The sequence below is a fragment of the Xenopus tropicalis genome, chromosome 7 (assembly GCF_000004195.4).
Source record: "Xenopus tropicalis strain Nigerian chromosome 7, UCB_Xtro_10.0, whole genome shotgun sequence".
In the NCBI taxonomy this organism is placed as follows: Eukaryota; Metazoa; Chordata; class Amphibia; order Anura; family Pipidae; genus Xenopus; species Xenopus tropicalis.
The window spans coordinates 50,726,110-50,752,534 of record NC_030683.2 but is presented as its reverse complement, the minus strand read 5'-3'; the positions used below and the strand labels follow the sequence as shown (position 1 = coordinate 50,752,534).

Below are 26,425 nucleotides of genomic sequence, written 5' to 3'. Positions count from 1 at the left end.
GGGTAGGCAACTCGGGGAGATTAGTCGCCCGCGAACAGGGAGTTAATCGCGGGCGACTAATCTCCCCCGTGTGCCAGAGCCCTAAATGACTCAAAAACAACAAAAACAGACAAATATAATAAAACCTCTCTCTACATATATAAAACCTGTCTCCATATATATTTAAAGGATACATTGAAAGCTGAATTACCCTTTCAATAACGTTTTTTCTGTCCTTAGCCCAACATAAAGCACCTTTGCTGGTTATTTTATATTGCTACCTAAGCATAGCTATGAGTGCTCTTATTCATATGGATAAATACAAATATTCAGATAAATAAGTAGATTTTATGTATTTTCTTTTTTAATGTAGATGTAGCAATACTGTATATCTAATATATTCTCTAATAAATAAGCTTCTAAAACCCTGTGCCCCCTTGTACAGCAGCCATGACAAGGGACCATGCTGTTAGTCCCATTAATACCTTGATCTAGTAGATATGACAGATCTGGCAGCTGTCAAGGCCAGAAACATTACTATATCTCCTAGATACGTATTACTAATTCATAATTTTGGGACTATAGAACCACAGAACATTGTCAGGGTGCTGTAAAACACAGTGTAAAAGAGAACAAACAAAAAAAAGCTACAGTTTATGGAAAGCACAGTTAGAACAAACACTGCTTGATTTTACCTAATAAACATTATTTTACCCCTTTCCTGCTTTATAGAGTACACATATACTTTGGATAAGAAGGTAATTCTTACAGTAAGTTGATAGCTCAGTATGTTACTGAGTCGTTTTCAATCCCCTTTTTTGCTAAGAATTTAAAAAGTGACTTAGTTAACAATTCTAAAACCATCTTACACAATTCTTCTTTTCTTTTTTCAAAGAATAGTGATTATTTTTCAGCCTTGTGATTGAGTGGTAGGGAATTTTCAGATAGTGATAGATAATATTGTACTTTAAAGAAACATTTATATTAGAATCTACTCGGACCTTCAAATTAATTTGAATCCCTTTATAGGTATGCATACATGTGATTTGGTACCATGGGTAGACTTGCACATAGACACACATACATGTCTATTAAATCTGTCCGTTTCCCTTCCAGCGTCATGCAAGGCTGTCCCAGATCACGATGCATGCATTAAAGCTATTTATGGAAACAAAGACATTTGAGAAAATGTTTCTGTTCCTAAAGGACTTGAGAAGATGTGCCCTATATAGTCAGCCCAGAAATCAATGTGTTGCTTTTAAGCAAACTAATCCCTTCCTATACAGAAAACCATGCAGACAGGTGCTATACGTAAAAAATGTGTATAATGGATTCAGCATTTTTTGAACTGAAAAATTAAAACTGTTTTATATTAGTCACACTACAGTTGTTACTCACCCATTGAAGCTGTGTCCACAGGATAAAGAGAAGAAGTACAATTGAAGAAAAATCCTTACAATGATCTGTCCTTTACAGCCAGTAAGCTGGGAGTAAGGGATACATTTATCTATATCTCTCGCTTCCTCTCTGCCTCCCTTACTGTCTCCCTCTCCCTCCCTCTCCTTTTCAATGACCCAGCTCTTCAAAATGCATGTAATACTCCCTAATTACTTAATCTCATACAACAGCTTACATGACAGGCTTAGCATTGCCTTGAACAGTAATATAAACATAGAAATAACAGGGTGCCTGGGATCTTCCATTGTTTACAAGCTTCCGACTTTTATTTTCGTGCTGAATTGTGTTTGATTCAGACAGGCGAGGTAGTATTTAACAAGATGCACTTACAAAAGAGACTGCTTCTACTGTTCTCTGTGACACTCTATAAATAGATTTCTTTTGAGAAGGGTAATGGCAAATGCTCAGAATAGATACATTTGCCAAGACTAAAATCACATTTCTTGGTTTGTTTGTTTGTTGTCAGAATGTTAATACAAATGTTAATAATTTCCATTTGTTTTGAAAAATAGTGGTTCTTTCTGGACATTGACTTTGTCACCATTGTATCAGGAGAATAATACTTCTAGTGCAGAAGCTTTAAAAATATGAGATGTAAGATATGATATGTAAGCAATTTCAAAGCTGGTTGTAACCTAAGCTTAAAATCACACAGTGCAGCTCTCCATGAATGAAAAAGCCACAGAATCCCCATTCACCTACAGTATATTATTGCCAGTACCAAGCTGAGCGTAATAATCCTGCTTTTCTATTTCTAATATGTATCAGCCCTTTGCAGCTAAGGGTATAACCCTCCAGTATCCCCCCTCCTAGCTTTGATGTGTTGTCACTACACTGCACCTGCTCAGTGAGGCTTTCATATGACATATATCCTTCATTTCACAGAAAATTGGCACATAGAAAAGGATAAAGGATAAATATGGGATACAAGCAGAAGTTCATATGGGTTTTAATTGCCTTTCAACACAGAAAAAAACTGATACTTGACAGATTACCCTGTGCTGCTGTGGAACAGGGATCATTAGTCAGGCCAGAAACACGTTAAGAAACCAATAAGGAAGACACAAATACTGCTACGTGCAAAGGCTAAATTATTTACAAAGTTGGACAGTACTTTATCCTGAACATAATTCACAGCAATGTGGATCAGTTTTGACAAATGTGGCAAATGTCTTTGTAGGGAAACCAATGGTACCTTTCAATGGGTTTTTATTAAAAGTGTGGTATTCATTTTGCACGAATATGTGGTAAGTCAACATGCCCATGTCCTTTACAGAGAACAATAAGTCGCATCCAGGGCACTCCCTTCAGGGGCCCCCTATTATTAGCCCTCCTGCAAGTAGAATAGGACCCCAAGGAAAATAAAATGGGCATGCTCCTGGTGTGCCCTGGGTCAATTATGCCAAAACCCTACCCTTGATCCACTGAAACCCCACCTACCTCCCATGCATGTTATACCTTTTTGACCTGCAAATTTCAGTGTAGTGTCTCTTGGGGACCCCTCTGCCACAGGGCTCCTGTCTGCAGAACTCCCTGTACCCCCTGATGGCCTCCCTGGTCCCATCCTACCCTTTATTTATTTCCCATTCCTTTCTCGTTTTTTATATGATTAAAAATGATTATATTTATTATGCGTTATATCATTTGTGTTACTTTTGTAATTCAGTTCACAGAAGGGCATCACTGTTTAGACAAGGGTGAATAAATTAATAATTAATAATAAGGAGCTAAGGATTTCAGGCAGTTCATACAGGATTTGTTTTTTAACATCAGGAAATAGGTGCTACAGGGTATAAGATTCCTTTATACAAACATAAAAAGAAGCAACATAAATAATGCTCTAAGAGCCTATGCACTAATACATATTCCTAAAACACCTCAAGGACATTCAGATTTTATGTTGAGCTTCAAAAAAAAAAAACCCAGAGCATTGCCTATGTAATCCTTTTTGTTTTTTCAACTTGATTTCTACGTGAAAAAAGGTTTCCAGATCTTTAAACCCTGTTTTCCTGGAGATGCAATTGATTAAGAGGGGTTGTTAGAGCTCAGTGCGCTTCATAGAGCAGTATGGAGTTTCACACCTTTGTGTATTTTTCATAAATGTGTCAGTTCAATATTTTCCTGGCTATGTTACTAACAGGGGAAAAATACCAAAGTGCTACATAGCACCCTGTATGCTTCAGTTTCAATATATCTGCCCCTTGGTTTTGCTATTTGTTATTAGGTGCTCATGTAATGAGTAGGATAATTAGTCTTTAGTGGAGGAGACAAGAAATAAACACAATAGGTATCTCTTGAAGACAAACATTTTCCATTAGTCTTTTTCAAGAGAGGAGCGGTGAGACCATGATTGCATATGAAAATTATGTGCATGGTATATCTCAGGCAATCAAAGTAACATAACAATTTATAAAACTTTTGATGCTCAGTTTGCTATTATTATGCATTGAAATGACTATTATCAAGTGTTAATACTGATGAAACTGATGAAAATGTATTGTGCATAACCAGGTAGGGCTACACTTGCTGAGGATGCTTTTGATGTATTGAAACTCATGGTTCTCTGTGCCATTATTTGTGAGGATTTCAACAAATAAAAAACTTATTGCTGCACATGTGCCCGAATAGGAATGTGCCAGCATCTGACTATCTGGAATGTGGGGCAGTAATTTAATCCAGATGCTTCCATTAATCCTCTCCAGTACCATCGGCATTATGATGGTTTCAGGCCTATTAGATTTGGAATTCAGCAAGCCTTACAGTTGACCTAATTTTACAACTGATTAAATAATATTTCTAGAAGTCAGAAAGTTCCTCCTTAAAAAGCTGAATTTATGAATTATGTATGGTATCTAAAAGAATGTTACAATTTTAGGACAGTGTTTCTGATCAATTTTGAAACAGCCTCAAATAGGAGACTTCAAATTCTGCTGGGGCTCATTTTCCCTTGTAGCTCCCAAAATATGTTTGTAAATACATGTAGTATGTTACATAGTTAAGTTGGGTTGAAAAAAGACAGCACACACATAAAGCTATACTGACCTATCTATACACTCACAAACATAAACCATATATATACAATGCTTGTTCAAGATATCATCCAAGCCACTCTTAACCCTTTCCCTGCCAATAACGTACTGTAGGTACTACATTGTTTTAAAAAAAGCAGTTATGTGCCAACAACGTAGTACCTACATTATTGGTACCAAAGAGAAGTCAGCTCTGCCCCCAACCCCCTAGGCAAGGAGCCAAGGGGGCTGGCAAGTCGTTCCTGCAATGCGATTGTCGCAGGACCGACCTTCAAGCAGTAGACCCGATCGCATCGCTCCTTCCCCTTCCTCTGTATGCAAAAGCTGAGTTGGCCAGCAAGGAATTCATATGCGTTATTTTCATTTTGGGGTCATTACACACCACAGACTTTGGTATATCTTCGCATTTTGGGCATTAAACTGTTCAGTAGACCTCTGGAGTTCCTATTTGGGGTGATTTGCCTTTGTATGCAAGAAATTGTGTGAGATAAATGCGGCAAATTGCAACATTTGTAGGCGATTTTCTGAAATGTCATGGAAAGCTTTGCTGATCATACTGACAGTAGATGTCTGGCATTCATATTTAGGGTGATGTGTCATTGTATGTAAGAAATGTTGTAAGATAAATGCAGCAAATTGCAACAATTTTAGGTGTTTTTCAGAAAAGTCTAACTTTAGGAAAGCTTTGCAGATTGGTACTTTGGTGTAGAAAGGACTCTTTACCCATGTTGGATTTGTCAGAATGTGTACTTTCCAAAAATGTATGGTTTTCAGGGGTCAGCCTACATTTCTGCAGCTTCTATCCCACATAAATGTGTTTATGAATTAGGTAAAGGTAAGCCATAAAATTAGTGCGCACAATGTATATTTTGGGGTCTCTAAGTGCCATGTGCTTTGATAAACCTATATACAGTGGGCATCAAACTGGGGTTCATATTTAGGGTGTTTTATATAGCTACCTAATGACCTGTAGAAAATAAGATGCTGCATATAAGTTTTAAGGTGATTTTTGGAAATGTCATAAAAATCGGCAAACTTAGGAAAGCTTTGCAGCTTGGTACTTTGGAGTAGAAAGACACAGGTACCCATTTTAGATTTGGGGGAATGTGTAATTTCCAAAAGTATATGACTTTCTGGGGTGAGTGTACTTTTGAGGGGATTTTTGGAAATGTTATCAATATTTCTAACTTTAGGAAAGCTTTGTGGCTTGGTAATTTGGAGTAGAAAGACATGGGTACCCATCTTGAATTCAGGGGAATGTGTACTTTCCAAAAATATATGACTTTCTGGGGTGAGCATACCGTTTGTAGCTTTATCCTACATAAAATAATGTAAATGTGTTGATTTTGCAGAAGCTGAAATGACAGAAATGATAGATCATATGGGGGTATGTTCACATTGGGGCCCCTACATGCCACATACTTAGGTAACCTATACATATTGGGCATCAAATTGTTCAGTGGACCCCTGGCGTTCATATTTAGGGTGTTTTATTTGGTTACTTTATGACCTGTAGGAGATAAGATACTATAGGCTGGAAGCTTTGAAGCAATTTTTAAAAAAATTCACAAATTTTGATAAAAACCAATAACTTTAGGAAAGCATTGCGACTTGATAGTTTGGAGTAGAAGGACAGTTCTACCTATTCTGGATTTCCCAAAATCTGTTCTTTCTTAAAATGGGATAAACCTTCTGTTAGTGGAATTTTTGGCCTTGAAATCTAAAGTATGCATCTTTCTAAAGCAGTGCTTTGGAAATTTGGTAGTGTACTGCTGGGAGTTTTTGACCTATACAAGTGAGAAATATCCATAAAATATACATATTTGGTATTGGCACGTTCAGGAGACATGGGACTTTCCAAATCAGTTGTATTTTCATGCATAAAATAATTTTGTTGCTGGTGTACTGTATATGTTTATATTATGGAAATTTTTTTTTCATTCTTTAGACATTTAGAAGCCCATATCTTGTTACAGAATTGGAATTACACAAAACTTCTACCATATTTTGAAAGCTTAGGTTGTCCTGAAAAAAACAATATATTGTTTGCCTGGGTAAACTAAAATTCCCCCCGAGGAAAGGCCCCTCAAGTGAAACAGTGCAAAATGTTCAAAAACTGTCTAGCAGTAGAAGTTCCACTTTGACCAAAATGGGTGGCAGTGAAAGGGTTAAAGGCATTCACAGAATCTGCCATCACAACCTCCCTGCCCTCAACGTGAAAAACCACCTACACTGCTTCAAATAAAAGTTCCCTTCCTCTAATCTCTGCAAAGTGCTATGGAGAATAATGTCGCTATATAATTAATTATAATGTAGCAGGCAATATGGAACAAAACTGCAGATATTAATAAACAGCGCTGTACTGCTGTATTTATATAGTAAATACATGTATTAATGATTCATATAGTAAATATATGTAGTAATGATCTATACCCACAACGTTTTCCACAGGAGCTTACCATCTTGGATTTTGTTGGGCCATCTTGTGTGGTAAGTATGCTCTGGGCAGCAATTTAGCTGACTTTTGTTTTGAATTAGAAAATAGAATTTGGGATAAAACTGCAACAAAAGTGATAGAGAAATGATATAAATGTTTATTGAATGCTACAGCAAGACTGAAAATCTTATTCCATTGTTTCATACCATTATCTTCTAATACTAGAGAGGTCTATCTATCAAACGGTCTCAAATTTTTAATAATTTAGACATTTGTTCTTATAATCTATAAGACTATCCATACATTTGAATTCTAATAGCTTCTTGATAGCTTACTTGATCTAACTATGATACAATAATGTAACCTCCTGTTCTGAACCAGGTGGTAGCTCCGGGGTTTACATAGTGTCAAGCACAACTTTCCCTGACAAAAACAATGATGCTGGCATTATGGGGAAAACAAGTACTGCATTGTGGGTAAAAAATGTCAATTGTGTCTGAAATTGCACTTTGCCCACTACACTTGCAATAATATATTACTAGAGCGTCTCAGAAACAAAACAGTGACTGTCTCTATAATGCCCAACTGGAAATACAGTTTTGGACTGTGCGGTGCCTACTGGGGCTACCACCCCAGAGGCCCCTGCTGACCGATCCCGAGTGCATGTGCCTTATTCTTAACCACCATCAGGGGAGGGAGGTCAGAAGGGGATCGGATTGGGTCTATGGGGCCAACCAGGGTTTTCCTCGTATCCTACTGCCTCAGTCTGATCCTGAAAATATATGTTATGTGTCATCAGTGTGATTTGACTCTGTATAGGCAGCGTGTTATTTTCTACACAGATTCCTTCATAGTAACAAAGGGCCAGTTTCATGTATAATACCCCCAGAACACATGACATAATGGTGTGCCAGTTTCACACTTCCCAAAACATATGGCAGCATAAATGTATTTCTATGTATTTGCTGTTATTTATAAATGCAGTGCCAGCCCCATATATAATTCCCCCAGAACAAATTGTAGTGTAATTACAGTGTCCGTTGCATGTATACTAACACCATAACACATGGCAGGAAAAATACATTGCTAACTTTATGTATGATTCTTCCATGATGTTTGTTGTTGGAAAATTATTGATAATTGTGCAGGGCCCGTTTTACCTCCATTAGTTACTGGCTGCTTTGTAAATCTGTATGTTCAGTGTATAAACCCATTTATTGCACAGAGATGCTAAATATGTCGCTGCCTCAATTATTATTTTTTCCGCTTCCATCTGCATTTTACTTTTTCTTTACTCTGTAACTGTTTTTGACCAAAATGAACTTCTAGCATTTGTTGGCACCTTATCTAGAACAGTCTATCGTCTAAAGAAGCCCACCTAGCATTAATATGGTGGGGTATGGGATCTATTATACAGAATTCTTAGGACCCGGGTTTTTCCAAAGATGAGGTCTTTTGTAATTTCAATCCCCAAACCTACTAAAAAATAATTTAAACATTAAAAAAAAAAAAATCAAATATTAAATAATCCAACAGGACCACCAAAATGGATTCATGCAGCTTAGTTAGAATCAAGTACAAGGTATTGTTGTATTATTACAGAGAAAAAGGAAATAATTTAAAAGAAAAAATCAAATTAACTTCATAAAATGGACTCTGTGGGGGATGGCCTTCCTAAAATTATGAGCTTTCTGGATAACATGTTTCCTGATAAGGGATCCCATTCCTGCAATCACTGTAGGAGGGGTGCCTAATAACTGTGCAGACATTTGTAAGATACAGTTTGGAGGACATGACATTCTATTCAATGTAAGTAACCTATAAACACTTACCCCTTTACCCCAATATTATCCGCAATTTGTGAGCATAAAGTGATTGTGTAAATCAAATTCAAAAGAAAATGATAACACAAGAAGTCAGGCATGGGGTAGAAGGAAGCTTTATTGTCTTTGCATGCCAGGTAAAATCAGATTTGCAAGCGTCCCTGAGCAATGAATCACAGTGTTTTAACAAAGATCAGCGAGGTTATACAGTATATATTAACAACATAATGACTGTAAATCTGCAAAACACTGTCTCCATGCCTAAAGTTTCCTGCCAGAGGCTGTAAAACTAGGCTATAAATAGAACAGCTTCTGTAATGGCAAACAATAACAACCATGCATTTAGATTTTCCAGCTAAACAAGGTTATTTATCAACCTGGTTACAACACTTGGATTTCTAGAAGGACCACACATACACAGAACAAAAATACAAAACTATTATAGAAAAAATATGCAATAATAGTCCCAGCAAATAGGCAAACATTTTGAATTAACATTCTAAATGCACTTATGATAAAGCATTAGTTGGTTCACTAATAATCTATGCTGTAATCTCCTACCAGCATTAATTTGGTCATTCACAGTATGGAATTTTTTTTAAATGAGGTAATGCAGATTTACAAGGGGATTTAGCTCTAGTATGTCTATGGCTTGTCTTATTTTGACTAAGTACAAAGTTACATTTTGCTCATTTTTTGTCTTATTTAATGACTGAGTTTTTAACTGGACATATTGAGTAAACAAACAGAGCAGAGTTAAGATTCCCATACACTGGCAGATATCAGGTACAGGATGGGCCAAGTCTTGACTGAAATTGTAGTACACTGATCATGATTTAAACAAAGTAAACAAGGATCTTGTGAGCAGGAAATATGGAGTTTACAGAAAAGTACCATTCTCCATATTTTGAAGCACCACATATATACTTTATTTAATTTTCAATCAAAAGCTATAAAATATTAACATCTAGACACTATGCTTAAATCCAGAATCCAATTATTTTTGTATCCCTGTAAGTAAACACCCAAGAACATAAAACAAAGGCATGGTAATACTTCTAGTTAAAACATTATACAAGTAACAAAGGCACTGCAAATAAATAACATGCATTCAAGAGTTAATGTTAGGAGAATTCAAGAAAAGAGAATTCATGTCACAGGGAGACTCACAGTTGCTCTGAATGCCAATATTGGTATTACTTAAATTAAGGATTTAGTTATTAAGAGCAGTTCTGCAAATTTAATTGTCATTTTGTGCTCTCTGTTTGTTTATTTTTCTAGCAGCGTCAAGGACAGCAGTCAGATTTGCTTTATCTCCAAATTCCTTCTCCCGGTGCTCAAGAAGAATGCCCTGTAATGTGTAAAATAGAAAGACATATTTTAGCATGAATCATGAACAATTAAGGCCATACAGAGCATAATTAATCAGCATGGCATGCAACTTTCTCTTTGAATTCTGCTTCTACCAAACCCAGCAACAAAGGTAAAGCCTTAGGCTAAATGTTTGTAGCACATCCTCTACAAAGCAGGTGGGCCCAAACCCAGCTTGAATCATATTATTGTAGAAACAGTTGCTAATGTTTGTTCAATGTTGTCATTAATAAACCTGTGTTACTCATATTAGCACACAAAGTTAGAGACAGTCAACAAAGGTTGTCTTGCACCTTGATGACTAAAGAGTTGCAGCCTAATGAGCTGCTAAAACCTTATAGTAGTATGGCTTTTTCTTTACATCAACTTCAGAAACAACATCTAAAAATAGTAAACTATTTTTTCAGTTCTTTGATGTCATCACCAAGAAATAGTGGCGTAAAGAAATTCTATTTAGAGTGACTAACATTTTTGCTTTTCAAGGAACATAATGCATAAATACTAATACAGTGGTTGAGTGATTCCATGAGTACGCACATTTTAAACGTGGAAAAATAATGACATTATGGCAGCTAAACAAATGTCATTGTTAGGTTTATGATAAAATTACTCATAGGTTGTTTATGAGTAAACCACCACTATTTCTCTTAAGCTTTTTATTATTTATACTCACTCACATGTTGACCTAAACAGAAACATCTTTAGGTAATGCTCAGCCTCAAAGGCAAGAGGAGCAAATTTTGATCCAAATGGATTAAGGATTATTGACCATCATGGCTCTTTGCCAATTCCTGCTGTTCCGATTATTTGAGCAGCTGCCTTACACAAATCGAAGAATACAAAGAAAGCCATCCATGAGTATGGCCTCTTGGATGGCATGCAATCAATTAAGCCCATTGGCCGAATAGTTGCAACATGTGCAGGTCAGGCCTGTGTAAGCCTTATATGCACATATTATAAAGGTATTGGACCCTATATCCAGAAACCCATTATCCAGAAAGTTCCGAATTACGGAAAGGCCATCTCCCATAGACTTCATTTTAATCAAATAATTCACATTTTTAAAAAGGATTTCCTTTTTCTCTGTAATAATAAAACATTGCCTTGAACTTGAAAGCTGACAAGTAAATGCTTCTATGGGTTACTAGGCTTTTACACCTACATAAACACCTGAATAATGTTCAATTTAAGGGTTAAAATACATGATTTACTAGCAGCAAAAGCATAGGAACTTGGAATAAAAGTGGCCAGATGGCCAACTACATGCAAATCTCATAAGATTATAATACAACTGAACTAGACATATTGTTCTTTATTTACATTAACTATTACAACTTTTATTAAAGGACAAAGGCAGAGATAGATGAGAAAAGTATGTTAAGTAATTGAACACATGATTGAAAGCCACTTATGCCCTCTGAGGCAGAGTGCAAAGTGCAAAACATGGGTGCAAAGAGTAAGACACCATATTAATGTGCCTTTGCTAACCTGTTTCCCAGATCCAATCACAAACATGCCTCCAAGTATCAGTCCTTCTCCTTCCAAATTTCCTTCAAAGCCTCCTTTCCAAGCACGACGAAAGTTCTGCCACACACCAAGTCGTACCAAACCCAAAAACATCATCTTACGTTTTTGAGGACCATAAAATTTTCCCTAAAAAAATACACAAAATGATAAAGCTGCAAAAACAAAAATGTTAATACTCATTAAATCTTAAACTCTAAATGGAAATATGTTTTAGCTATACAAATAGTCAGGTTACCTTTTCATCAAGAAATATTTTGCCATTGAAGTAGGGTTGAAACTGTTCAACTTCATTGCCAATATTCTCTTTTACTACAGCATACAATGGAACACCTAGCTGGTCAAGTTGAGATTTAAGAGAAGACAAATCTGAAGCTTCCTGTAATTAAAATAGAGAGGTATTATATTTTAAAATACAATTAAGTGAATGCCCTGCTGACACTTTTAGCCTTAACTTAATTTAATGGTTGAAATTCATGAATTAACACACCACCTAATGAGTCTGGATCAACAATCTTTATATATATCCTATATTAGGGATGTAAAAATAGGCAGTGGTGTTTAGTCTCCACTACTCTTTAACCTATCAAGCTATCAAGACATCGGAGATCCTTTTTACAGAGGCGGCTAATATAACAGGGTAGTGTATCTCCAATATTCAGATCATCTGCTAATGTACCTGGCTGGCTAATTGTTATGGGCTTTTAAACATATTGTTGACCAGTGTAGACACTGGTGGCAAATCCAGCTTCTTTAGATTAAGGTCCCAATGCACTCTTGGCCAGATAACTTTTTAATACTCCATGTGCCCAGCTGACAGCTGACTTTCATAGCCTGCACATTTAGGTCTATAAAAGGCCCTGCAGAATATATTCCTCTTAATTTTGATTCTGTGCTTTCCTCTCGACAAAAACAACTCAGAGTTGTTACTTTATTTCTATACCATATCCAGAGGAGGATGCGAATACAGTTTAGTGGAAGGGGGAGTGGTGCAATTTTTATGACCATAGCTACTTTTGAAGTAGTGAGATTAGCCTCCCCTTGCCTTTCTGTGTTTTTCCTGGCGTAATCAATTCTGATTCTCTAAACCCAGCTTATTATTCTTGCTCTGGGCACATATACGTACTGTGTGTCCGAAGCAAGAATAATGCCACAATAAGCAAAGGAGAAGTTGACAAGTTTTAATCAAATATAAAAGATTGAAGTGTTGGTTTAAAAAGTAACAATAAGACATACACTTAAGCAGAGGAAAAGCAATTCTCACTGTAATTATGACAAAACAGGGTAAGAAATATAACATAAATCCCTCATTATCACTGATTAAAGTTGTGCAAGTTCTAAGCGGCATATTTATTATGCTGTGTAAAAAACGTCGAGAAAATTCGCCGCACATCGCCAGGCTTTGCTGTGGCGTTTTTTTCTTCCGCCGGAACTTCTGGAAAATAACGGCGTAATATCCGGCTTAATATCCAGTGTTCAGACGGCGATCTTTTCCATTTATTTTACTCCGTTTTTTCGGCGAATTAGTTTTACACAGCATAATAAATATGCCCCTTAGTGTTTTAGTAGTTTTTAAATGTATAATAGAATAAACTTTATTCACAGTTTTACCTCTCTGCATAAAAAACATCCAGGTCTACGAACTGCCATAACCACTGCACCATTTTTTTCCCACAAATCCTTTGCCTTAAACGATTTTGGCTCTGTAAAAGAGAAAATAACACTAAATCAGGTATATATTTAATACCGGCTGCTATAGATACATATCTGTAAAATAAAACTATGATAAAGAAATAGGTTTTATAATACAGGTGGTTACTGACACTTCCTAGAGTTTCAAAGTCTGTTATCCACAATAACACCCCCCATTTTTTTTTTTTTAATTAATGAGGCCCCTGACACAGTTTAAATAAGGGTATATTTGAGATTTATGTTTTGCCCAAAGGTAAAATCTTGAAATTATTAAAATTGAACTTCATTCAAATTTGTTTCCTTGTTCTCCAATTTAGTCAAATTATAATTTGCAAAGTTTACTATCTTATTTCAAAACAAACACATTATTTACATTGTCAAACTCATTTTATGACCAAATTAAAGAGCCCCTGCTCCCTAGACCCCCGAGATATCAAATAACCACATTTATGAAAACAGATCATGTTATAATAACCACTATATTCACTATTACCCAAACTACTTGAAGTCTAACGGACATCTCTTCCCATTCACATACTGGCCAGAGATTACTGATCTGGTTTGCCCTGGCCTGATCAGCTTCAAATTAGTTTAATGCAGACAGAAATTTTAGAAAACTTGGCCAAAAGTAAGCAATGGTTAGGGCAAGGGCAGACAAGGTGAATGGAGTCAAAGAAAGAAAAACTACAATAATTAGATCTAGTGTACCTAGCTGCTGGATGCATTTCTATCTTGACAAGGCCATTCTATTACATACAAAAAGTTTAATTAAAAGTGGACCATCCCTTTAAATGTGAAAACTTTTTTGTGTGTATTTCGTATGGTTTTTAAGTTGCCTTCCTTGGAAAATAAAGTACTGTGTTGGCAAGTCACTGAACCAATTTAAGACGGCCTTTCAGTAATTCGGAACGTTCTGGATAATGGGTTTCCGGATAAGGAGTCCAATACCTGTATTTATATTTATATAGTATATATTCTGCACCACCCCTCCAAATTCTGTTAACATTTTATCTTTTTCTAAACTCAAGAGGGGAGGCACTTCTCAGGGAAAACAGAAGTGACCAATCTCAAGAATAATTGTCTGGACCCATACCGTTAGCTACATTGCTCGTGATTCAGTGATTATTGCACATTCCAACACTACCATTATTAATAGGTTCATCATATTCCTTTACCATCTCCAATAGCCTTTAATTCTGTCTCTTCTAAGTAGTCTAGGGTGGCTTCTTCAGTTTGTGTGAGAAACAGGTCTGTGTTGGCAAGCAGGATTCCAGCCACTGCTGCTCCAAAGGCTCCAATGCTGATGGACCATAATCCCATAGCGATTAATTGATCACTCAGGTCAAACATCACTGAAACAAATGAACAGAACAATTAGCAAAGCCTATTAATGTAAATATAGCTCCTGACAGCTGCTGAATATTACTCAAGTACCCGAAAAGTATGTCCATATGTAATGTACAACCTAACACCAAATCACTCCATAAACAATATAGGTTTATAAAGGAATTCGATCCCCTGTAATCCTTATAAACTGCTGAGTAAACAAGCTTTTGTGAATAAACACAATGAACTTATGCTTATTTCTTGAAAAAAATGCTAAAATTTCTTAATCCGACAATGTATTTCACATGAGTATTTGTTAACAAACGATGTTAGCAGTCACATTATTATATGCTGTAATCAATGCCTACTCCTGTTTATAGAAACGCCACATACCAGATCGGTGATACCAACATTTGCACTTAACCCTTTGGGAGCTGGGCATTTTGTGTAAATATGTACATGTTAAATGCGACATCTCTGTGACATTTTTTTTTATATGTTAAGGAGTGATTTCCATGATCACTTAACAAACACCCTAGGCAAGTATCTACTCTAATCTACTTATCCCCAGTTCTTACACTGTTGGAAACCTTATTTCTTTCAATAATTAATTAAATAAATAGGATTAATTGCATTAATTTTTACTTAGCTCTGGAAAGCAAGCCTTTTTGACTACCACTACAAGTGGCTGTCAAACTACCCCTCATTTATCACTGCCCTAAATCATGTCAAATGGTCAACCAGATACAGAGTAAAAACTAAATATAAACCCCTGCTGGCACAGGGGAGGTGTAATTATGTAGCTGTTACAAAAAATCCAATGGTATTGAATCCTAGTGAAGTAATTTGGGACCACAAAGTACAATATGCAAAAGATTTGTGGTGCAGTTCCATTCTGTTTAGTAGATTTTAGAGTTTGGATTTTACGGAAGCCCATACAGAACTCTGTCCATCCTTCACATTTGTTTTTTTTTTCATATTTATTCTACCTTGATATCAGGTTCCTTTATTAAGTGGCTATGAAGGAGAGAATGCACAAAAGAAAAAACAGATCTTGCAAGCATTAAGCTCCCTTGACAGGCAGCGTGCTAATTAACTTAAAATATTGAAAGGCAAGCAGTGTACAGCAAATCCTTCTTGTACCAATAAGAGCAAATTAGACAAAAGTAGTTGGATTATTTGAAGGTTAGAATAACTGTATGTTCAAATTCCATAGGTAAAGGCTAAAAAATGCCCAAGGTGAAATTCTCAGAGAACTACAAAAGGTTACACTGCAACCTTTTGCTTTATCCTTGAAAAATGGACAGAGAAAAAACTCTTATAACAAATCTATGAACCTTGGTTCCTGAAACCTAAACTAAAACTATTTACAAAACTATTTACATCCAGCCATCTTACAACATAAAAGCTTACACACAAACAAAAAAAAAAAACATTGTGACCTTAAAATGGTTTGTTAAAGAGCAACTCTCACCACAACAATGAATGGAAAATGACAGCAAAAAAAAAAAAAAACTGAAAAATATTTGGACCTTAAGGTGGTAGCACACTGTCCTCCAAAGATTACTCACAGTGGGCCCAAAGGTCCTTATAAGTATCTGTTTTTACTGCTGCTGTTTTGGGTGGCCAACACCACTACCCTCAGGGTTATTTAATCTACATGATTCCATACTCATGGGTCCCTTTAAGGATACTAGAGAGAAAAAAAAAAAAAGGCACCTGTAAGTGCTAAAAAGAATAAACGGAGGTCATTTTACCTGAGGTTTAAAATAATCACTGTACTACCTCTACACAGCTGTTTTTCATTTTGTTGCATTCTATTCAAAGAGAAATGGCTTGCTGTTGGAACAATGTTGCCTGTTTTCTAAATTTGTATATCTTGTTTTAAAGAGATGAAAGCCACTAGATAATCACCCAGCTAAAGTTTTTTGTACCACATGGAAATAAAGTGTATTCAGTTCAGTGGTGAACTCTTATCTTTCCCCCATCAGCCACCAATAACGTATCCGGAAAGGATTTAATTAAAATGGAGCCGCTCAGAACCGATGCGGAATACTATGTGGTGTTCATTTAGAGACACCGGGTTAAGGTGTAGTGAAAAGAAAATCAAGTAGGCTAGAAACATGAATCATGTTTGAGCGTTCTGATCAGACTTGTGCAAGTGATTCACTCACTTTATGAACAAAGCCTACAAGACATGTTAAACTGATTTGTACACTTAGCAGAAAAATTAGTTCACAGTTTTTCTTTTCTAATTATTTGCTATAGTTTTGCCAAGCTTCTAACCCTAAAGAAGTAAATGGATCAAATATTTTCACAAAGCAATTTGGATAACTAAAACATAAAACCTACAGCATAACTCAAAATCCCCCAAATCTTGTAGACAATAATCAATACTATATGGTGCTGGTTTCTGTCCTTGCTAAAACTGATCATTATCTTTAAAAATAGCCCCTTTATGAGACTTTCCCATATATCTGCTATGGACCCTGTCCTTGTTTCAAATGATGGATGGGAGTTAGTGATGTGTGGGTTGAGAAAACCTTGACCAGCACCCAACCCTAACCTGTCTGCTCCCAACCCTAACCCTAATGACCCAGCTTCTCCCTCTCCCTTCCTATTAACAAGCCAGAAGAGGAAGACAGCAGTGTTAGGTCACGGACAGGGAGGGAGAGTGGAAGAGCTCAACCTGAACCCGCCAGTGACCCACAAATGATGTGCCGAGGTGGGGTCGAACCTGCCCGACCCGACGGTATCGGGACGGTCCGCACATCACTAGTGGGAGTGTTCTAATGGTCTCTACAAGAAGAACAGTAGTAGGGAGATGACCAATAACAGCCCTGCATTCACACAAGCAAAGACAGACTTCAGTTCCCTATCAGGTCCACCTAGCTGCTGATTAGTTCCTATCCTACAGAGCAGTGTGCTGAGTACCCCTGGCACCCCTGCACAGCCTGGGAAATGAGGCAGCAAGAAGTGGAACAGATGGGCGGGACTAGAAAGGTTTTTGGAGAAACTCTCAATAAATAGTGCATGGTCATCCATGTTCATATCATACAAGACTCCCATATGCAAAGCTCTTCCTGTGCACTCAGGATTAATCATTCCAGTTTAGAGGAGTCAGGCTTCCAAGCCCTAAGGCAAGAAAAAGAAAAAATGAATTGCTAAATATTTGCTTAATAATGGTTGTTTCGTAATGCAGTGAGAACATTTTTTTTTTACATGGTAGGTCTAATACATTCACACTTACAGGAAAAACAAGCTTTTTGGGTGTAACTCTCTTTTTACCCCACTCACTTTTAAGGGTAAAAAGTTCTCTATACAATCGCAAGCTCTTTGTGGTTAATGTAAAGATTCAGCATAACAAGCTGAGTAAACAAGTGTGTACTGTAATCTCTAAACTGTGACATAGTACAGATTCTGATTCAAGACATTACAAGGAGACTAAAATCGAACTGCAAGATGGGTAACACGGCTGGGACATATTGTGTGCATGACCAGATATCACTTGGATTTGGTTCCTGGGAGGTTAATATGTCTGGATATCTTCTCACTGAATCCATGCAACAGGTAGGCAACCTGCCTGGGATTTTACTGGTCTGGCTGGTAAAACTGATGATTGATGCCAACATTATTAATAAGGAAGAAAGATTAAACTATAGGAAGGCCAGTATTTTTTTCCCCAAAAAAAGCTGCAACCCTATTTGCACTGACATGTACTGAAGTGGGGCAGTACAGGGTGAGTGATCTCTAAAAACACATTTATTTAGAGAAGCTTACCCTAATTTAGTTTAACATGAGCTCAGTGTGTCTGTGCCACACCTCTCACAACTCTGGTCTTGCCCAATCCCACACCTTGTGTCTCAACCTCTTCTATCGGTTATTGATTGCTTTATATGTTACTCTGTATTTCCAATGTATAAAACCCACTTATTGTACAGCGCTGTGGAATATGTTGGCGCTTTATAAATAAATGTTAATAATAATAATAATAAAGTGTCTCCAAATGAAGTGAGAGCCATTCCGAATTCTATTGTTCCCACTGAATTATACAGTATATTGACTTACACACACAATTTTGTACTTATGATGTTCTGCACAGGAAATGTGTATGTAACGTGCAAGAAACATGTATTCCTATTCTCTTAAATGGCCCTGATTTTATATGCAATTGTTTTTTATTATTATTTAAATTTACCACAAACAGAGAATGATTGTGACTGCACTGGCAAAAGTTTTATTTAACATACAAAAAGGCAATTTTGCCTTTTGGCATGCAAGTACAGTATACTGATATTATGTCTAAAGCTCTTTGCAAGATATTGAAATTGTAATTATTTAAAACAAAATGTAAATATGAGTAAACACTAGTTACTGCACCTTAATCCAGTGGATGTTGTTGTGCCAATATAGTAGATCTGGATTTAAAATATGAACAGATTAAAGGAATTAAGATTTACCACACAGGGAAGGCTGCCACTGGAATCCGGGTCATGGGTGACTTACTGGAGGAAAAATCAGCCTTCCATACAGACTGTCTGTTCTTAGTTCCGGATTCCTGCACTAGCAAAACCAAGATGTTCTATGTATACTCACACATAGAAATTCTTGATACTTTGTATCAATATATTTAGAATTAAACTCTAAACACTTTATTGCATTCTCCTCCAAAACTGCAAACTAGGACTTATCCAATAACTAATCACACTGATCACAAAGACATTCTACCCCTTTATCAAAATATGTTTTTTTGTTTATTTGTTTTTATTTAGAGCCTGCTGCATAGCTTATCGTTTGCACTGAATTGCAGGCCTGCTTATTAACAGTCTGTGCTGCATAAACGGTATAAATGCCTTAAAAAAAGCAGAACATGGACATAAAAGTCTGTGGCAGGTGCAACAAATACTGTAATCCCCATAGAGCTCACCATAGAAAACTTCACCCACTTTCTATTAATTCCTATGGGATTTTAGAAGCATATTTACCAATGTGTGAAAGTTAGAGTTCACTAATTGATAACACTCTATAGAAATTTATAGAAAGTGGGTGAATTTTACTGGCGTGAGCTCAAATTTCACACTTTGGTAAATCCGCCCCAAAACAACTTGTGCAGAGTCACAGGGAGTTGCCATATGTAACTGAACCAGGAACTCATGCACTGGGTACCACATCAAAGGCCAATCACTAAATCTCTAGGTAGGCAAACTCAATTTGTTAAGAGGGGACAGTAAACAGGAAACAGTCTCAGACAATTCAGTCCCAAGTCAAAAGGCTAGTCACCTGCATCTATATGTAAGGGATTCAGTGCCACCTGTGTCTGTACAGCTGTAATATGGTGTTCTGTCTGTAGTACTAATATATGGTGGACTCTATCCATATACAGTACTGCAGGGGCACTGTGGTCTCTATCCATGTACAGTACTGCAGGGGCACTGTGGTCTCTATCCATGTACAGTACTGCAGGGGCACTGTGGTCTCTATCCATGTACAGTACTGCAGGGGCACTGTGGTCTCTATCCATGTACAGTACTGCAGGGGCACTGTGGTCTCTATCCATGTACAGTACTGCAGGGGCACTGTGGTCTCTATCCATGTACAGTACTGCAGGGGCACTGTGGTCTCTATCCATGTACAGTACTGCAGGGGCACTGTAGTCCTCTGTATCTGTACTGCAAGTACACAGTGGGCTGGTTTAACACGTTACCAATATTTACTAAGTTTTAGTAAACTTTAGGAAGTATTTAGTATTGGCACAAAACAGCCATATTATAATAAACACAAATGCACTTTATCATATGGATAAAACCTATGCAATGAGATTGAGCAACAGAATTTAGCAAGTAAGGAAATACAAGGTTACTTAAATATAACTAAGGAAAAATTGGAAATTGCTTCAGTTGGGGTTTACACCTTCCTTGCAGTTAGACAGGTTTTATTGACACAAACAAAAGGTAGAACTTGCATTTCAACATCACCTACTTAAGGACCAAAGTGCCAAGCTATGTACTGTATGTTCTAATACAGTGCTGTCCAACTTCTGTGGTACCGAGGGCTGGAATTTTTCTGGCCTACATGGTGGAGCCTGTTTTGACCTCTCCCCTTTTTAAACCATACCCACACCCACTTCAAGCCACACCCATGTTATCACAAGAGCTTTTAAGACCATACCCACACTAATGGTGGCAGCGCAGGAAAAACCCAAATGGTTGGTGCTCATTGCAGGAATATCACCCCTCATTCGTATGTGAAAGAATTATATTATGTCATATTAAGACACACCCTTAAATCCATATGCCTCCTCTTCTCCTGTGGATAGCACAGCAACCCCCAGCATATAATTACACACCTTAGGGACCATATAATGACTATTTACAAATGCTAGCAAACTCCCAAAACAAACCCCTGCCAGTTTCACCTCCCACAGGCAGCATAGTGCAAACAGAGTATGGCGCACACAGGCAGCATAGTGCACACAGAGTATGGCGCACACACAGGCAGGGTAGGGCAGGTGGAGTATGATGCACACAGGCAGCATAGGGAAGCCAGAATATGGCACACACAGGCAGCAAAGGGCAGGTAGAGTGTGGCACACACAGGCAGCATAGGGCAGGCAGCGTATGGCACACACAGGAAGAGTACTCTGCCTGCCCTATGCTGCCAGTGTGTGCCATACTCTCCCTGCCCTTTGCTGCCTGTGTGCCATACTCTGCCTGCCCTTTGCTGCCTGTGTGTGCCATCCTCTGCCTGCCCTATGCTGCCTGTGTGTGCCATACTCTGCCCGCCCTATGCTGCCTGTGTGTGTCATACACACAGGCAGCATAGGACAGGCAGTACATACAATGACACAATGCTGGCACTGCTCCTGAGGTGTGAACAGGAGAACAATGTAGGGCTTACAGTCTGAGGTGTGAACAATGCAGGGATTAAAAGGTGGGATCAGTACAGGGGATTACTTGTTTATCCCTTATTCTATTTCCTATTCTCCACTTCCTCTCCTGCTGTGTAATTCTGCGACCTTGCACATTTTGTTAAACTGCAAGATTAGAATTAAAAAATTATAATTGAAAAAAAATCAGATCTGGAACTATTGTCCACAAATTTTATCAGTTCTGGAACATTTTGTTGCGTTTTGTGCTCAGACTGTACTGTACTGTGAATTGGATCAAATGACATTAACAGGATCTGTCTCACATTCTGGAGGGAAAAGGCTCCATATTATCAAACACTAGATAACAGTATCTTTTACATGCAAATGCATAACAAACACTTTGTCTGTAAAATTCCTGAACAAAAAAAACTTGTAATAAGCAATAAGTTATAACCATAGCTATAAAGATTCTTCAACTAAGAAAGATAAAACACACAACACTGACTTAAGAAGCTGTAAAACAGTGCAGGTCACTAACTCACACTAATCTGGCATCACATTAGGCAATTTCTCCAGTGGAAGGAAAAAAATCATGCAGAGAAATTGCATCTGTGTGGAGCAGTCACTGGCACACGTGCAGATTTTACTCGGGGTATGCAAGTGTGTGCATGGGTTTGTAACTCCAGGATTCTTTAAAGAAACAGAGTACGGAATGCTTAAGTACAGATGCACATAATAAACAGAAACACCTATTAGTGGACAAGAACAGGAGGAGACAGAGGTGGCCAGTGGATGTTCAGGTAGTGGGATTCACACAGGGCAGAAGCAGGGGACTCACCTAACAAATGAAATCCGAGCACTCAGTTGTTCTAAACATTAGTAAATGCACTGATGACTAATCTTTTGTATTTAGATCCCCTTTTACCTGTGTGGGGTGCCGAATATGGGTTCACATACTGTTCAGGGTGGGTCTCTTTGATCCTACTAAATAATGTGAAGTGCTATCCTACAACAGAAGAAGGGGGGCAAGTTGTTACACACCCCCTAGTGATTCTAGTCGCTTACTTCAGACCATGGGAAGTTGTTCTTTCAAAAGTGCATTGGCCTATTGTACCTTTTCTTGTCAACGCTGAAATCCAGCATCCTACGGGTTTGTGCTGTACAGAAATGGGCAAAGTATTTCTATAAGGGAAATGTGCTTTCCAGGGTGGTACTGGGGCACCCAAAGAGTAGTGTGGGTGTGATGCCTAACAACTTGCCACCCAGAAAGTTATTCTACCTCTCCTTGTCCTTTACAAGTGTATCTCTGGTTTTCTGCCAAGTTTTAGGTCACAAAGCTGACTTGAGTCCCCTAAGACTGCCTTGGGGTGACAACAACCAGTTCATCCTCAACACCTGCTGTGACAGCCACAGATCCCAATACTGCAGTTTAATGGAACAAAAGAAACTGAAGCAAAGTAATAAATGGAATAAGGCTTGAAAGCTACATGTTGTTTCCAGCTGGTGTCAAACCGGTCTCTGAAGTATCACAGGCAGTAAATAGAATTTATAAGTGGCAGGAAGCGATAATGGTCTCTCTGAATCTGACGACTTATTCTGTATAAATGAAGCCCCTATACTTTCTTCTTCTTATCCAGCACAAATTATTATCGGTAACTAGAGTAGAAATAGACTTTGCAACACACTAGCAGGCTGCATTATTAACCCGAAGCATTACTATGCGATACTTACAAATATTGAGCTCCACTGGCTACTTCTGGCGATCGCGCAGCATAACCAATAGGCAGTGTAACAAGGTAGAGTTACGGCACTCACTTACACCTGCAGGTCATTCCCGTCACTAATAACTTGCCCCAAGCACACACAGACATTGGACATTCAGCTGAGCTGATTCAGGGGGCGTGTCTGTCGTCGAAATCGAGGCAATCGATCCGGAAGCGCATTCCTTCTAAAGGCAGCAAAAGTGACAATTACGTTTTCCATCCTGCGTGTATTAGGGTAAAGTTCATCACATAGAGCAGAGCCACCGGATTTTGTTTTCCATTATGTCTGTAACTTGGTATCGTCTTTGATAAATGTTAAATGGCTTAAAAAGAAAACCCTTTCTGCTGTTGTTACCGATATTTACCAGAGGGCGGTACAATACCTAGGGCATTTATAAATGTGTTTGGTTGGCAAATCTCTTAATAATACTTAAAATACTCTAATACTCTAATACTTAAAATTCTTTACCCACACCAACGTCCATGTCTGTGTTGTGGTCATTATGTTGATGGGAGACCTAAACAATTATGTAGGGACCCATAGGGTTAAGCTCCCTATGGCTTTACTTCCCTATCTATTCTTATCTGTACTGTTATAGGGCAGAGCCCTCTATACTCAGGTTACATTTGTTTAGCTATTCCCAATAGGTTTAGCCCAGGTTGACCACGCCCCTTGGAGACTATATAGTGTCTTGCACAAGGAAGTGTCTTCCTCTTTTGGCTGCATGCTGTGTCCTAGGCAGAGCCCCAACTGAGCCTGGACCGGACATAGGCCCAGAAGCCATTTTGTACCCTAGGGGACCTCATACCCTAGTGATAAGTCGGGGACAGGGCCCTGTGAACGAGGTAAAGTCAGCACAGTCAGTTATATTAATAGCACCCTCTAGGAGTGGTGAGCATAGTCAGCTTATTTAGCAAGGGCAGTAAAAAACCCCATCAAGGAGTTTGTAAAAAAGGGTTTAGCCTACCCCGGCTCTGTTGTCGTTCTTTAGGGACCGGTTTTTAGACGCCAGGTACCAGGTTAGGTGCTCGCCCCTGGACCACAGTCGGCCGGAACACTCCCTACTGAAAGGTCTTCATCTCAGGTATCCAGCTAATCCCCTGTGCATTTTCCAAGTGGGTTATTCGGTTCCTTGAGTGTCACATCTGCTATATTCCATTGTGACCAATTTCTATACTGCTGTGACTGTGAGTATATACCCTGCTGCACTATTCAACTTGTGCTTTGTCCAATAAATCTGTACTATAGTTCATCATAAGAATCCTCTGGCGTCCATCTTTACTATTTGCACCACACACCTCAGCTAGTTGTAGGTCAACTACACCCTCGCTCCATATTAATTCTCCCATTTAGCAGAGGCTCACTCCTTTGTATTAAGTGTCGCATGTAACCCATGCTCTCTATTATACTACTAGCCTGGATTTGTCCTTAAATAGGTCAAATAGGTGTTACAATTAATATTGTAAAAAGATGCTCAAGAACGTTTTTAGCTATATCTTTCTCCACCTTTGTGCAAAAAACTTCCTGGACCTGTTTTTCTATAGTGCGCCCTCCATCTACCGACCCAACTGTGTTCATGCGGTCTTGACAGACCGTTTTCATCATAGGATTCCCACCATTTACTTTCCCAAGTATTGTCAAACATCTTTATATAGTAAAATAAGCTTGGGACAGTTATAGAATTACAGGTATGGGACCTGTTATCCAGAATGCTCGGGAACTGGGGTTTTCTGGATTTCTTAAATTACACATTCTGGTGAAACCAAAATGGGTAAATATATCTTCTACTGCAAACTACCAAACTACAAAGCTATGATAAACATAGTGGTTTTTATGAAATTTCTGAAAATTGTCAATCTGAGCACCAAAATAACATACAAATGGTATTGTGAAGTTAGTTAGTAAATACGCTATCCCCAATGGCAATTTCAGGCAAAAGAGTAAGAGTGTGTGCACACTTGGCAAAATGTGTATTGTGTGTGCAAGTATGTGTGAGTGCTGTGAATGTGTAAAAGCCCCACAATATCCCCAAAATGTGTGTAGAAGTGTTAAAAGTGTGTGTTAATGTGTTCAGTGTTTTGACACTACCCTGAGGTTGGCAGGTCCTGAAGGAGCTGGAGAGGATGAAGAAACCTGAGGAGACTTCTTTTTCTGATCCACTGAGTAGGCGGTGCTGGGAGGTAGAAGAGCAGGAAACAGCAGGCACATAGTTTTCACATGCCTGCTGTTTCCTATGGTGCCCCTGGGTGATCACACCCCAGGGTCCACATGTTCCCTGCCTCTGCTTGTTGCCGAGGGGCTGGGGCACAAATAGGGAGCCATTCCTTCGCTCTCAAACCCGAAGTGCTGCAGAACATAGAATCTATGATCTGTGGAACTTAAGTAATTAAGAACTTTTATCCACAGAACGTAGATTCTACATTCTGTGGCACTTAAAGGTTTAAACACAAGTTACAGTGCTTCAAAGTGTTTGTCTTTATTTTGGCCTGTATGCAAAGAATGCAGTTCATATTACTTCATTGTTTGTTCATCTGTACCATAGATTGTCATTGACAAAGAATGATGCTAAACTGTAAACTGTGAAATTAGAGCTTACTAAAGAAAAAAAATCACCTACTTTCTATTTATTCCTATGAGATTTTTTGTGTATTTATAAAATGGTGAACTCTAACTTTTACCCACTGATACAGTGGCTTGCAAAAGTATTCGGCCCCCTTGAACTTTTCCACATTTTGTCACATTACAGCCACATACATGAATCAATTTTATTGGAATTCCACGTGAAAGACCAATACAAAGTGGTGTACACGTGAGAAGTGGAACAAAAATCATACATGATTCCAAACATTTTTTACAAATAAATAACTGCAAAGTGGGGTGTGCGTAATTATTCAGCCCCCTGAGTCAATACTTTGTAGAACCACCTTTTGCTGCAATTACAGCTGCCAGTCTTTTAGGGTATGTCTCTACCAGCTTTGCACATCTACAGACTGAAATCCTTGCCCATTCTTCTTTGCAAAACAGCTCCAGCTCAGTAAGATTAGATGGACAGCGTTTGTGAACAGCAGTTTTCAGATCTTGCCACAGATTCTCGATTGGATTTAGATCTGGACTTTGACTGGGCCATTCTAACACATGGATATGTTTTGTTTTA

General features: G+C 38.1%; 2 protein-coding genes across 3 annotated transcripts in view; both read right to left on the bottom strand.

The window, feature by feature from the left end:
• LOC100496678 (rap1 GTPase-GDP dissociation stimulator 1) overlaps positions 1-1,626 on the bottom strand; it is a 36,716-nt gene extending 35,090 nt beyond the window's left edge. Inside the window, exon 1 of one of the 2 annotated variants that reach the window (XM_031906266.1) lies at positions 1,378-1,626. In XM_031906266.1, the coding sequence (XP_031762126.1) occupies positions 1,378-1,381 (4 nt within the window). In that variant the 5' untranslated portion in view covers positions 1,382-1,626. The remainder of the gene's footprint in view (positions 1-1,377) is intronic. The other variant, XM_031906268.1, reaches the window with a different exon arrangement.
• A 7,200-nt stretch (positions 1,627-8,826) lies between these two features.
• On the bottom strand, positions 8,827-23,394 carry prxl2a (peroxiredoxin like 2A). The gene is made up of 6 exons (NM_001097222.2): positions 23,239-23,394; positions 14,489-14,665; positions 13,233-13,324; positions 11,860-12,000; positions 11,586-11,750; positions 8,827-10,077 (listed from the first exon to the last, which is right to left on the bottom strand). The coding sequence occupies exons 2-6, from the start codon at positions 14,661-14,663 to the stop codon at positions 9,967-9,969; spliced, it is 684 nt and encodes a 227-aa protein (NP_001090691.1). The 5' UTR covers positions 14,664-14,665; positions 23,239-23,394; the 3' UTR covers positions 8,827-9,966.
• Between the last annotated feature and the right edge of the window lie 3,031 nt (positions 23,395-26,425).

What these genes read in the sequence shown, in the direction of transcription:
- prxl2a (NM_001097222.2), bottom strand. Translation starts at nt 14,663, where the DNA reads ATGTTTGACCTGAGTGATCAATTAATCGCTATGGGATTATGGTCCATC. An exon ending in ATTAAAGGCTATTGGAGATG is followed by an intron (nt 13,325 to 14,488) that starts GTAAAGGAATAT and finishes TCTCTTTTACAG; the next exon opens with AGCCAAAATCGTTTAAGGCA. An exon ending in AAATATTTCTTGATGAAAAG is followed by an intron (nt 11,751 to 11,859) that starts GTAACCTGACTA and finishes GTATTTTTTTAG; the next exon opens with GGAAAATTTTATGGTCCTCA.